Raw genomic sequence first — 12030 nt, 5'->3', positions numbered from 1 at the left:
AATGCCGTGCTTGAGCAGTTCACCACCGGGCCTGGGCATGTGCACTGTTCTGACCACTGTGGGCATCAGCCTCGCTCCCAGCAGTGCGCATGCGCCAGCTAACGGCATTCCGCTAGGGATAGCTGGCGCCGGGCCCGGCAGCGAACTGTGCACACGCGGGATCTCTGCCACTCAACAGCATGACATAGGGATTACAGGGCGGGCCAGACGAGGGGTTAGTGAGAAGTTATGCACAGAGAAGGCAGAGCGGTCTGGGCACTTACTGGCCAAACGCCACCCCTGGGCACTTGCAAGCCCTCATTTGCATATCAATAAAACCAAGTTTTTGCTGTTTATGAACAATGGAAGAAAATAACAAAGGTATCATTTACATCATGTTTATTTGTGCTACAGCACTATGTAAGCAGCGCACAAGATGACATTTTGGTGACAGACTCCCTTTAAGTGAGAATTGGAATATTTTGACTCTTCCCTGTCACCAAGTTGATTCCTGCACTCATTAACGTCTTCCAAATCCCATGATCGCCCATATCCGTACCAATTATGACATTATTATGTTACGCTTGAGAACCTGTACGGGGTATGAACATTATCTCAAAGCTGGGAGGAATATTTCCAAGTCCAATTGCAACTGGAGCGACTGAGATCTCTTCAGGTGGCACGGGTGACTTGAAGGTGAAGTTCTGCAATAGTGTTGTGATATAAATGAAGAGCTCCATAAGTGCCAAGTTCTTGCCCGGGCAAATTCTCTTACCTAAAAAGACATTAGTGAATACATAAAGGAGTATCTGCAACAGGTGATATACTGTATATGCTGTATATATTTTAACACCAATGCAGGATTGGTGTTGAGAGGGTGAGAGTCTTCCACCTGCTACTTCACATAGGAGAGAAATCTTGGGGAAATATTCCTCCCTTCCACCATCAATCCTGCATTGGTGTCACAATATGTATATAAGATCTTATACAGTGCATTCGGTAAGTTTTCAGACACTCACTTTTTCACATTTTATGTTGGGGCCTTGTGCTAAAATAAATAAATCAAGTTTTCCCCATCATTCTGCATTCAATATCCCATAATAACAATGTGAAAACAGAGCAGAATGTTTGAAATCTCATTTATTGAAAATGAATAACTAAAATATTGCATTGACACAAGTATTCAGACCCTTTACTCAGGACTTAGTTGAAGCACTTTTGGCAGCGATTACAGCATCCAGTCCTCTTGGGTATGATGCCACAAGATTTGCACATCTGCATTTGGGGATTTTCTGCCATTTTTCTCTGCAGATACTCTCAAGCTCTGTCAGGCTGGATGTGGACTGTCTGTGTTCAATTGGGATATTTAGGATATTCAGTTGGGTTCAAGTCAAGGCTCTGGCTGGGCCACTCAAGGACATTGACAGGGTATTCCCCAAGTTACCACTATGTTGTGTTGGCTGTGTGCATAGCATCATTGAATTGTTAGAAGGAGAACCTTTGACCCAGTCTGAGGTCCAGAGCACGCTGGATCAGGTTTTCATTATAAATATCTCAGTACTTTCCTCTAATCAGCTTTCCCTCAAACCTGACCAGTCTATCTGTCCCAGTTGCTTAAAAACAACCCACAGCAAGATGGTTCTGCCACCATGCTGTATTGTATGGATGGTTTTAGGCAGGTAATGAGCAGTGCATCTTTTGTTTGAAATATGCTGTGTAGAATTTAGGCCAAAAATTTCAATTGTGGTTTCATCAAACCAGAGCATTTTGTTTTTCACAAAAAAGTCCTTTAGGTGCATTTCTCCAGATGGGCTTTCATGGGCCTTTTACGGAGGAGAGGATTCTTTCTGGCCACTCTCCCATAAAGCCTCTCTTACCAAGACCCATCTCTGCTGATTACTTAGTTTGGTAGGGTTGGCCAGCTTTAGGAAGAGTCATGGTTGTATCAAACTTCTTCAATTTAAAAATTATGGAGATTACTAGAGATGGCCTTGTGGTTGGCCCGGCGGTAATTTCGCTGCGAACTTTGCTCGTTTGCGGTTCGCCGAACATGCAAACATATGGCGATTTCCGCCGGCACCTTATTATTTTGCATTGTGCCGAACTTTAACCCATGACACATCCATCAGGTGGGACAGGACAGCCAATTGAGACGTTTCAGCACATGGACACACCCCCTACCCTATAAATAAATCCGATCTGGCAGCCATTTTACATTCAGTTTTTGGCCAGTGTAGGCAGAGGTTGCTGTGTGGAGCAGGGACAGACTGTGTGCGGTTCTGCTGAGATACCACAGCTAGATAGAGGGACAAACGCTATTGGTATAACTAATTGCAACTGGTGTGATATACCTGTTGCCCAAAAAAAAAAATGATTAAGGGGTGCGATATACCAGCTTCCACAAAATACTGATTAAGGGGTTTGATATACCTGCTTCCACAAAATACTGATTGAGGGGTGTGATACACCGGCTTCCACAAAATATTGATTGAGGGGTGTGATACATCGGCTTCCACAAAATATTGATTGAGGACTGCGATACACCGGATTGAACCAAATATTGATTAAGGGGTTTGATATACCATCTTCCAGCAAATACTAATTAAGGGGTTCTATATACCTGTTTCCACAAAATACTGATAGAGGCGATTGATATACCGGCTTCCACCTAATATAGAATGAGGCCTGCGATACACCAGCTTCCACCAAATATTGATTAAGGGGTTTGATATACCAGCTTCCAGTAAATACTCATTAAGGGGTTCTATATACCTGTTTCCATAAAAAACTGATTGAGGGGATTGATATACCGGCTTCCACCAAATATTGATTGAGGCCTGCTATACACCAGCTTCTACCAAATATTGGTTAAGGGGTTTTTGATATACCAGCTTCCAGCAAATACTCATTAAGGGTTCCATATATCTGTTTCCACAAAATACTGATAGAGGGGACTGATATGCTTGCTTACACCAAATATTGATTGAGGCCTGTGATATACCTGCTTCCACAAATATTGCTCTTCTATAGGGACTTTGTCACAGGGTCATTTTGAAAATGACATGCAGAGGAAGAGGCAGGCCATTCCGCAGGGGTGGTAGGGGTCAGGCAGGTGCACCAGGCCGGAGCCTAAGTGAGAAGTTGGAGAAGGTGCGTGCGAGTATGTCAAAGGATGCACCTGTCACAGCCACTATCTCTGGTTGTGACCTTCCGTCCTTGCTCGTTCGGCGCTCCTCGCTGCAGTTTCGTTTCTGTGTGTTCTTTGTGATTCTTTATGGGTTAACTCCCCTGTGTTCCTATCTGGAGTTAATCCTCTCTGTCTGCTCCATGGGTGTGGCCTCTCTGCTGCACCCATGGAACCTGTGTATAAGGCTGAGGTTTCCTCAGTTCTGGGTCAGATCTCCTGGTGTGTGTTGTCTTGTCCTGCTCCTAGTTTGTACTCACTCTCCCATGCTGCTGACCCATGGGATCCGTGTCTGTCTGTGCTCTGTGGGTTTCCTACTTGTTCATTGCCGTTCTCTTTCCTGTGTTTCTGTTATCTGTTCTGTCAGTTATGTTTGAGTCACCTTGTGTGTATTCATATGTCTCTGTTCAGCAAGCCCTTGCTGCAGTGTGCCTTGATGCAGAGTGCTATGGGCAAGGCCACGCAGTATACCACTGGTGGAGCTAGTCCTTCTCTGCTCATTGCCACTCCTGTTCCCTTGCCTGAACTCCTGCTTGTGTTTTTAGTTGCCTGCTTGTATTTGTCTGTTTGTTATGTTTGCCTATGTACCGTCGGTACCTTCTGGTACCTGTTGTCCGTTTGCTCCTGTTGTCACTGTCTAGTTCACGCTCCAGAGTGGACCCTGGCAACTCCCTGCGGCAAAGCCTAACCCTACCATCTGGGGCCCTAGTGAATACCAAAAGTTGCTTAGTCACACCCCTCTGGAGTATTACTAGACAGTGGCGCAGTGGGGGTTTTCCTCCCACTGTGCAGACGGTACATAGAGCTCTCAATTTCCCTGTGTTTCCCTCCTTGGATTCTGTTTGTGCAATAAACTCTGTTGTGACTGTACCGTATTGCTGTATGTTTTTGCTTGACGACGAGGAGGTCTGTCGCTGGATCTCTAACTCGTGACAGAGTGAACAAGTGAACTTTCACAGAGTTTTTGTGTTCTGTTTTCTGCTTATCTGTGGTGTGTGCTTTCTATTTTTGGTTCCCTCCTCATGGCGGTATTCCGGTTGTCATCGGCAACGTCCGGTGTTACCTTTTAATATGCAGCTTGTCCTGCAGCCATTTTCTCATTTCTGTTTTGACGCAGGTATCTGCTTGGGTACTCACGCCTCCGGAAGGGGGTGTCAGCATGTCTGACCAATTAGTCCTTGGCAGACATGTCATTCTCCGGAGGGAGAGTGGAGGGGGAGGTATTAGCACGCTGCAGTCCACCTTGACATGTGAGGCCGTGTAGGCTGGTTGCACCCCCCTTGGCGTACTGGCTACGTTTACCGTGTAGGCTGGTTGCTAGGGGCTCCGTGCTGGCGGTGGTCGTCCTATGTGTTCTGCTCGTGTACCTCCGAACCCCTTTGATTTCGATTTTGCTTTGGATTTCAGTTTGGTTCTCTTCCTGTCCCACTCCCCCGGAAGGGGGTGTCTGCATGTCGGGCCAATCAGTTCTTGGCAGACATGTCATTCTCCGGAGGGAGAGTGTAGGGTGAGGTAACTTCTTGGTGCGGTTCACTTGACGTGTATGCCGTGTTGGCTGGCTATCTTCCCCTGGCGTACTGGCTGCGGACCCTCCGTGTAGGCTGGTTTTCAGGGGTTGGGCTGGTTGCGGTCGTCGTGTGTGTTCCTGCCCATGTACCTCGTCACCCCCCTGATTTTCGTTCCTTAACCTGGTTCTGTTTGGGTTGTTGTCCCACTTCTTCCCCTTTCTGTTTGGGAAAAGAGGGGGGGCTTTGAGGGGTGGGAGTGTCACAGTCACTATCTCTGGCTGTGACCTTCCATCCTTGCTCATTCGGCGCTCCTCGCTGCAGTATCGTTTCTGTGTGTTCCTTGTAATTATTTATGGGTTAACTCCCCTGTGTTCCTATCTGGAGTTAATCCTCTTTGTATGCTCCATGGGTGTGGCCTCTCTGCTGCACCCATGGAACCTGTATATAAGGCTGAGGTTTCCTCAGTTCTGGGTCAGCTCTCCTGGTGTGTGTTGTCTTGTCCTGCTCCTAGTTTGTACTCACTCTATCCGTGTCTGTCTCTGCTCTGTGGGTTTCCTACTTGTTCATTGCCGTCCTCTTTCCTGTGTTTCGGTTATCTGTTCTGCCAGTTATGTTTGAGTCTCCTTGTGTGTATTCATATGTCTCTGTTCAGCAAGCCCTTGCTGCAGCGTGCCTTGATGCAGAGTGCTATGGGCAAGGCCACGCAGTATACCACTGGTGGAGCTAGTCCTTCTCTGCTCATTGCCACTCCTGTTCCCTTGCGTGAACTCCTGCTTGTGTTTTTAGTTGCCTGCATGTATTTGCCTGTTTGTTATGTTTGCCTATGTACCGTCGGTACCTTCTGGTACCTGTTGTCCGTTTGCTTCTGTTGTCACTGTCTAGTTAACGCTCCAGAGTGGACCCTGGCAACTCCCTGCGGCAAAGCCTAACCCTACCATCTGGGGCCCTAGTGAATACCAGGTTGCTTAGTCACACCCCTCTGGAGTGTGGCGCAGTGGGGGCTTTCCTCCCACTGTGCGGACGTTACATAGAGCTCTCAATTTCCCTGTGTTTCCCTCCTTGGATTCTGTTTGTGCAATAAACTCTGTTGTGACTGTACCGTATTGCTGTATGTTTTTGCTTGACGACGCGGAGGTCTGTCGCTGGATCTCTAACTCGTCACATCACCAGAGTTGGTTGAGTGGCTCACTCAGCCTTAAACTTCTGCACCCTTCTCATCCTCTTTATCTGCAACCTCCTCACTCTCTGCTGTGTGCACCCCCAAAGACACCAACACCACCACCATAGCCTCTCCACTCGAGTCAGAGGAATTATTTTCCCATCCATTCCCAGACCTTACCGATGTGCAGCTATTCTTGGCATCGGATCAGGAAGAGGAGGTAGCAACGGCCGCCACCCAGCGGTCTGACGACAGTACCCAGATCAGCCCAAGGACGGAGGTCCCTGCTGTTTCTGCCTACTCCGAGATCTCTAATGTCAGTGGTGGTGAAGGTTATGATGATGACGTGTCGATACATGTCACGTCGGTGCCCACAAGAGAGGAAGAGGAGGGGAGTTCAGAGGGAGAAACAGAGCAGCAGATAGGGGGTAGAAGGAGGAGAAGCAGGCAGAACTCATAGTGCACAACAGGCAAAAAGCAGACTGCAAATGTATCTGGAGCGAGCCATCCTCCATGCAAGGTCACATCTGGTGCATGGCTCCACAGTGTGTTTTTTTTTACCGTGTCAGCTGCTGACAATAGTGTTGCCATCTGCAGCTTGTGCTGTCAACGCATAAGTCGTGGTAAGCCCAACACTCACCTAGGAACGACCGCCTTAAGAAGGCACCTGTCCTCCCATCACCAAGCCCAGTGGGAGCAACACCGTCAGAACCGACAAAGCCACACTTCCGGCGCTCCACGTCCTGCCTCTTCTCCTTCTCCTCTCTCCTCCCATTTGTCCTCCACTCCACCTTCCACTGTGCCGTCATCGCGTTCATCTGGCAAAAGGCAAGCTTCCGTGGCTCAAATGTTTGAGCGTAAAAAGATGATGATGCAGGATAACCCTCTTACACAACGGCTGACTGCTCGCTTGGCGGAACTGCTAGACCGCCAACTACTGCCATATAAACTGGTGGACTCTGAGGCCTTTAGAAAATTTGTAGCCATTGGCACACCACAATGGAAGGTACCCGGAAGGAAATATTTCTCCCAGAAGGGCATCCCGGAGCTATATGGCCATGTTCAGAGGCAAGTGAGTATATCTCTGGCACACAGTGTCGGTGCCAAGATACATCTGACCACAGACACGTGGTCTAGCAAACACGGGCAGGTCAGGTTCATAACTTTTACTGCCCACTGGTGAACCTTCTGATGGCCGTCAAGCATGCAACCCGTGGCACCCATGTGGTTTTGGTGCTACCGCCACGGATTGCATGCAGGCCTGCTTCTTCTTCTCCTCCTCTTACTCCATCCTCCGTCTCCTCCTTGGCTGACTCCTCCTTTCACACTGTTACCGCCTCTTCTGCTGCACCCCCCAAGCACCCCAGAACCTATTTGATGTGCCAGGTGAGATGTTGCCATGCTGTGCTGCGGCTGTTATGCCTGGAAGTCAAGAGCCACACCAGCTCTGCCCTGCTTTCAACTCTGCGGTCACAGGCTGATCGGTGGCTAACCCCACTCAATTTGACAGTTGGTAAAGTGGTGTGAGACAAAAGTGCCAATCTGCTGAGCGCGCTGAAACAGGGCAAAATGACACACGTGCCGTGCATGGCACACGTCCTGAACTTCATGCAGCGATTCGTTGCCAAATACCCCAGGGTCCAGGACGTCTTGCGGCAGGCCAGAAAAATCTCTGGCCAATTTAGAAGATCTTACACAGCCATGGCTCGCCTTGCTGATGTTCAGCGGCAACACCACTTGCCAATCAGACGTCTGATTTGTGACAGCCCGACATGCTGGAACTCCACCTTGTAAAGTATATGCTTGATAGGCTGCTCCAGCAGCAACGTGCCGTTAATGACTAATGACTACCCGTATGAACTCTGCAGCAGGACAGGTTCTGGGGAGCTTGGTTTCTTTTCACCGCACTAGTGGCTGCTCATGCACGACGCATGCAGACTTCTGCGGCCATTTGATGAGATCACCAAACTGGTCAGTCGCAGCCAGGGCACCATCAGTGATATTGTACCTTACGTCTTCTTTCTGGAGTGTGCATTGTGTCTTGTCATTGATCAAGCCATCGAGGAGCAGAAGCAGCAAGATGAGGAAGTCGCAATGCTGAATGAATTCCTAGGGGGGCTACTCCATCTGAGACAAGTCAGCAGGAGTCTGAAGAGGAGTCAGAGGAGGATGGTGGCTGGGGGAAGGAGGAGGAGGAGCAAGAAGAGCAGGCTTTAAACTTTTTGGGGATTCCTGGTGTTGTCCGTGGCTGGGGGGAGGAGACAGAGGATGACATTCTCCTGGGCGATGAGCAGGAGCCAGGAAGCTCCACCGCTTCCAATTTAGTGAAAATGGGGGCAAATGCTCCAGTGCAATTTAGTGCAAATGCACCAGTGTTTGAAGAGGGACCCCGTATAAAGAGCATAAAGGGCAAGGACCAGTACTAGGTGGAAACGTACTTAGACCCCCGGTACAAACAGAAAATGGCCGACATGTTACCAGCATCACAGAGGGCTGTCAGTATGCAACATTTCCATGCCTTGCTGCGAGAGATGCTGCATTCTACTGTTGCGGTCACTGGCAGAGGAATTTTCACCCACAAATAAACAGGTGCGGGTAGCAATCCTACCACGCATGAAAGAAGAGGGTGGTTTGAAGATGTGTTGGTCACTTCGGATATGAGATCATTCTTGCACCCAACCCATCGACAGCTGCCCTCCGGATCCAGCCTCAGGGAACACCTAGACCAAAAGGTATCCGACTGCATCGCATTAACAGATGATGTGGACGCTCTGAGAAGCGAGGAACCCCTGGACTACTGGGTGTGCAGGCTTGACATGTGGTCAGAGCTGGCACAATTTGCCATGGAACTCTTGGCTTGCCCCTCGTCGAGTGTCCTGTCCGAAAGGATGTTCAGCGCAGCAGGGGGGATCGTGACCGATAAGCGCACTCACCTAGCTCGCGACAGTGTGGACTACCTCACATTTCTAAAAATTAATGAGGCATGCATCTCGGAGAAATTCAACACCTGTGACGACCACGTTTAATTGAATTTCCTCATGCCAGCCAACACATATCCGCCACCATACAGAACAAAGAATGGTCCCTGTCTTATGTAAATACAGCGGCATAAAAGGCCTTTTCTGTCCATTAAATGCCTAATGTTTGGGACCTGTACTCCAATGGCCTGCAGTAAAATTGTTATCCAATGACAGTCTAATATACTTCCAGCCACATAATCAATTGATGTTTTCTGTTCGGTGAATGCATAATTTCTGGGGCCTGTAATCTAACTGGCCAACACTAAAATTGTTATACGGTGACCGCCTAATGTCCTCCAGCCACTTGGGGCCTCGGAGAAATTCAAGAGGGGGATTTCGTTAGCCATGTTTTTAATCCAAATTTATATTTTTAGTTATTTTAAACATATGTATTTGACATGTATTTGTACTGGCCTACAGTAAAATTGTTATCCAAGGACCAACTACTGTAATATACCTCCAGCCACATAATCACTTGCTCTTTTCTGTACGGTGAATGCCTAATGTTTGGGGCCTGTACTCCAGTGGGCTACAGTAAAATTTTTATCTATTGACCGCATAATGTACCTCGAGCCACATAATCATAATTTCTTTTATGTCAGGTGAATGCCTCATTTTTAGGGTCCGAACTCCCGTGGCCTAAAATAAAAATTTTCTAGGCTCCAGCAAGGGCACATTTCTGAGAATTTCCCTTTAAGACATATTTTTAGTGAGAATTTTTGTCATTGATCTCACTCTAGTATGTCACTGTCCATGTTGTGGGACTATTTGTGCACTTCTAGTAAGTATTTATTGGCTGCAAATATGACCTGAAGGTTTTCCAGGTTCGCCTGCCATTAAAATGAATGGGGCACGCCGAGAACTTGCGGTTCGCGAACATTTGATCGCGTTCACTCGATTGCATTTGCGAATTGTCCCGGCTGATATTCGTCCATCACTAGAGGTCACTGTGCTTTTGGGAACTTTCAGTGCAGGATAATTTTTTTTGTACTCTTTTCCAGATCTGTGTCTCCACACAATCCTGTGTCTGAGCTCTATAGGCAGTTATTTCCTCCTCATGGCTTCATTTTTGCTCTGATATGCATTGTCAGCTGTGAGACCTTATACAGACAGGGCTGTGTCTTTTCAAATGATGTCCTATCATCTGATTTTAGCACAGGTGACTCCTATCAAGGTATAAAAACATCTCAAAGATGATCAAGAGAAATAAGAGGTCCCCAAGAGCAAAATTTCAACTCTCATAGCAAAGAGTCTAAATACTTATGTCCATGAACATTTTTTGTTTTTCCTTTTAACAACTTTAACAACAAAAAAAGGGGAACTGTGTGCACATCGATGGAGAGAAACTTAGGGGGGTCATGAATTAAGCTGAAATACGCCTGTTTCAGGCATAGAAAAAGGTCTAAATGTAAGACAGCTTAGGAGCTGTCTTACATTTAGAACTGGGGGGTGGATATACCAAAGTTATGAAGAGGCCGGATACACCGCCAGTTTAGGGGTTTATTAAAACCAGCGTAAAAAACAATGGGTAGAGCGGAATCCACAACTTACTCCCAGTCCCTATCACTCAGCCTGGGTAGATTCTCTATCAGTTTAGCTAGGACTGTATCAAATGGCTTAGTTACACTAAAGTATAATAACTTATAAATGTGTGGCTTCACCAAGTCAGGAGACCAAAGTGTGGTATAAACCAATGACTCCTAGGGGGGATCTAAACTGTGGATTAAAAAGCATGTTGAAGTTGAAGGTACTGAAAGAATGCAGTATTAAGTAGTCCCTATGAGTAGGGTTGAGCGAACCGAACTTTAGGATTTTTGGACCCCGAACCCGAACATTTCAGTAACAGTTTGGGTTCGGGTTCGGTGTTAAACGCTTTCTTGGCGCTTTTTGAAAGGCTGCAGAGCAGCCAATCAATAAGCGGTTAACTGTCTGACCTTAGAAGCCATCAAAGCCATGCCTACTAATAGCATGGCTGTGATTGGCCAGTCTAGCATGTGACCCAGCCTCTATATAAGCTGGAGTCACGTAGCGCTGCACGTCACTCTGCTGTGCTTAGTGTAGGGAGAGGATGCTGCTGGTGATTTCAGGGAGAGAATAGGACAGAATCTTTGCTCAAAATCTAAATCTAACTCAGCGATCTACATACACTGTGTTTTGTGGGTGCAGGGCACAATTTTTTTTATCCTGCCCTGAGCCCAGTGACCGAAAAAAAAAAACTTTAATAAGTCAGTTAGGTGGGCGGCGGCCATTTTATGCAAGCTCAGTGCACTAGCACTGCATCTGAGCTTTTGGGACATTGAAAATCCAATTTTTTTTGGGCAATTTACAACATCTGGTGCATTTGCAGGCTTAGTCAGTGTGCAATTTAAGCTAGAAATACAGCCATAATTTTCTGGGTTTTTAAAAACACACTTATTTGCCAAAAAACACTATTTTCCTGATCTGCAAGTGTTAAATTCAAGCTTAATATATACAGCTTTCATATTCTGTTACCAAAAAAAATTTGGGGGGGAAATATGCAACATCTGGATTAGTCAGTGTGCAATTTTAGCTAAAAATACAGCCATCATTTTCTTGATTTTTAAAAACACATTTTTTTTGCCAGATTCCACGATTTTTCAGGCCTTGCAGCATCAGCACGTGTGAAATTCCAGGGTTATATACTGCTGTCAAATTCAATTATGAAACAAACACCCGTTTGGGCAAAAAAAAAATTGTTGGCAGCCTTTGCTGCAGATATCATTGTGAGATACCGCCTTTACATACTGTCATTCTATTCAGTTATTTGAAATAAAGCCATTTTGGGCACAATTCTTTGATAGCGTCCTAGTGTGGATCAGGGCGTGTGAGATACACCCTTTAAATGCAGGGGTTCTATTCAGGTATTTGAAATACAGCCATTTTGGGCCAACAAATTTAATTGCGGCCTAGTGTGGATCAGGGCGTGTGAGATACACCCTGTATATACAGGGGTTATATTCAGATATTTGAAATACCGCCATTTGGTGCACACATTTTTAATTGAGGCCTACTGTGGGTCAGGCAGTGTGAGATACACCCTGTATATACAGAGCTTATATCCTTCTATTAATAAAACACCCATTTTAGGGCAAAAATACACAATATTTCATGCCTTGCAGCATCTTGACGTTTGAAATTCCAGGGTTATATACTGTTGCT

General features: G+C 46.6%; 1 protein-coding gene across 2 annotated transcripts in view; it reads right to left on the bottom strand.

Moving 5' to 3' along the window:
* Window positions 1-337: 337 nt before the first annotated feature.
* The window catches only part of LOC120977519 (cytochrome P450 2F2-like), a 281082-nt gene continuing 269389 nt past the window's right edge, over window positions 338-12030 (bottom strand). For both annotated transcript variants that reach the window (XM_040405509.1, XM_040405510.1), the window contains exon 10: window positions 338-754. In XM_040405509.1, coding sequence (XP_040261443.1) covers window positions 558-754 — 197 coding nt within the window. In that variant the 3' untranslated portion in view covers window positions 338-557. The remainder of the gene's footprint in view (window positions 755-12030) is intronic.

Source organism: Bufo bufo, chromosome 8 (genome assembly GCF_905171765.1).
Source record: "Bufo bufo chromosome 8, aBufBuf1.1, whole genome shotgun sequence".
NCBI lineage: Eukaryota > Metazoa > Chordata > Amphibia > Anura > Bufonidae > Bufo > Bufo bufo.
This window is presented reverse-complemented; position numbering and strand designations above follow the sequence as displayed.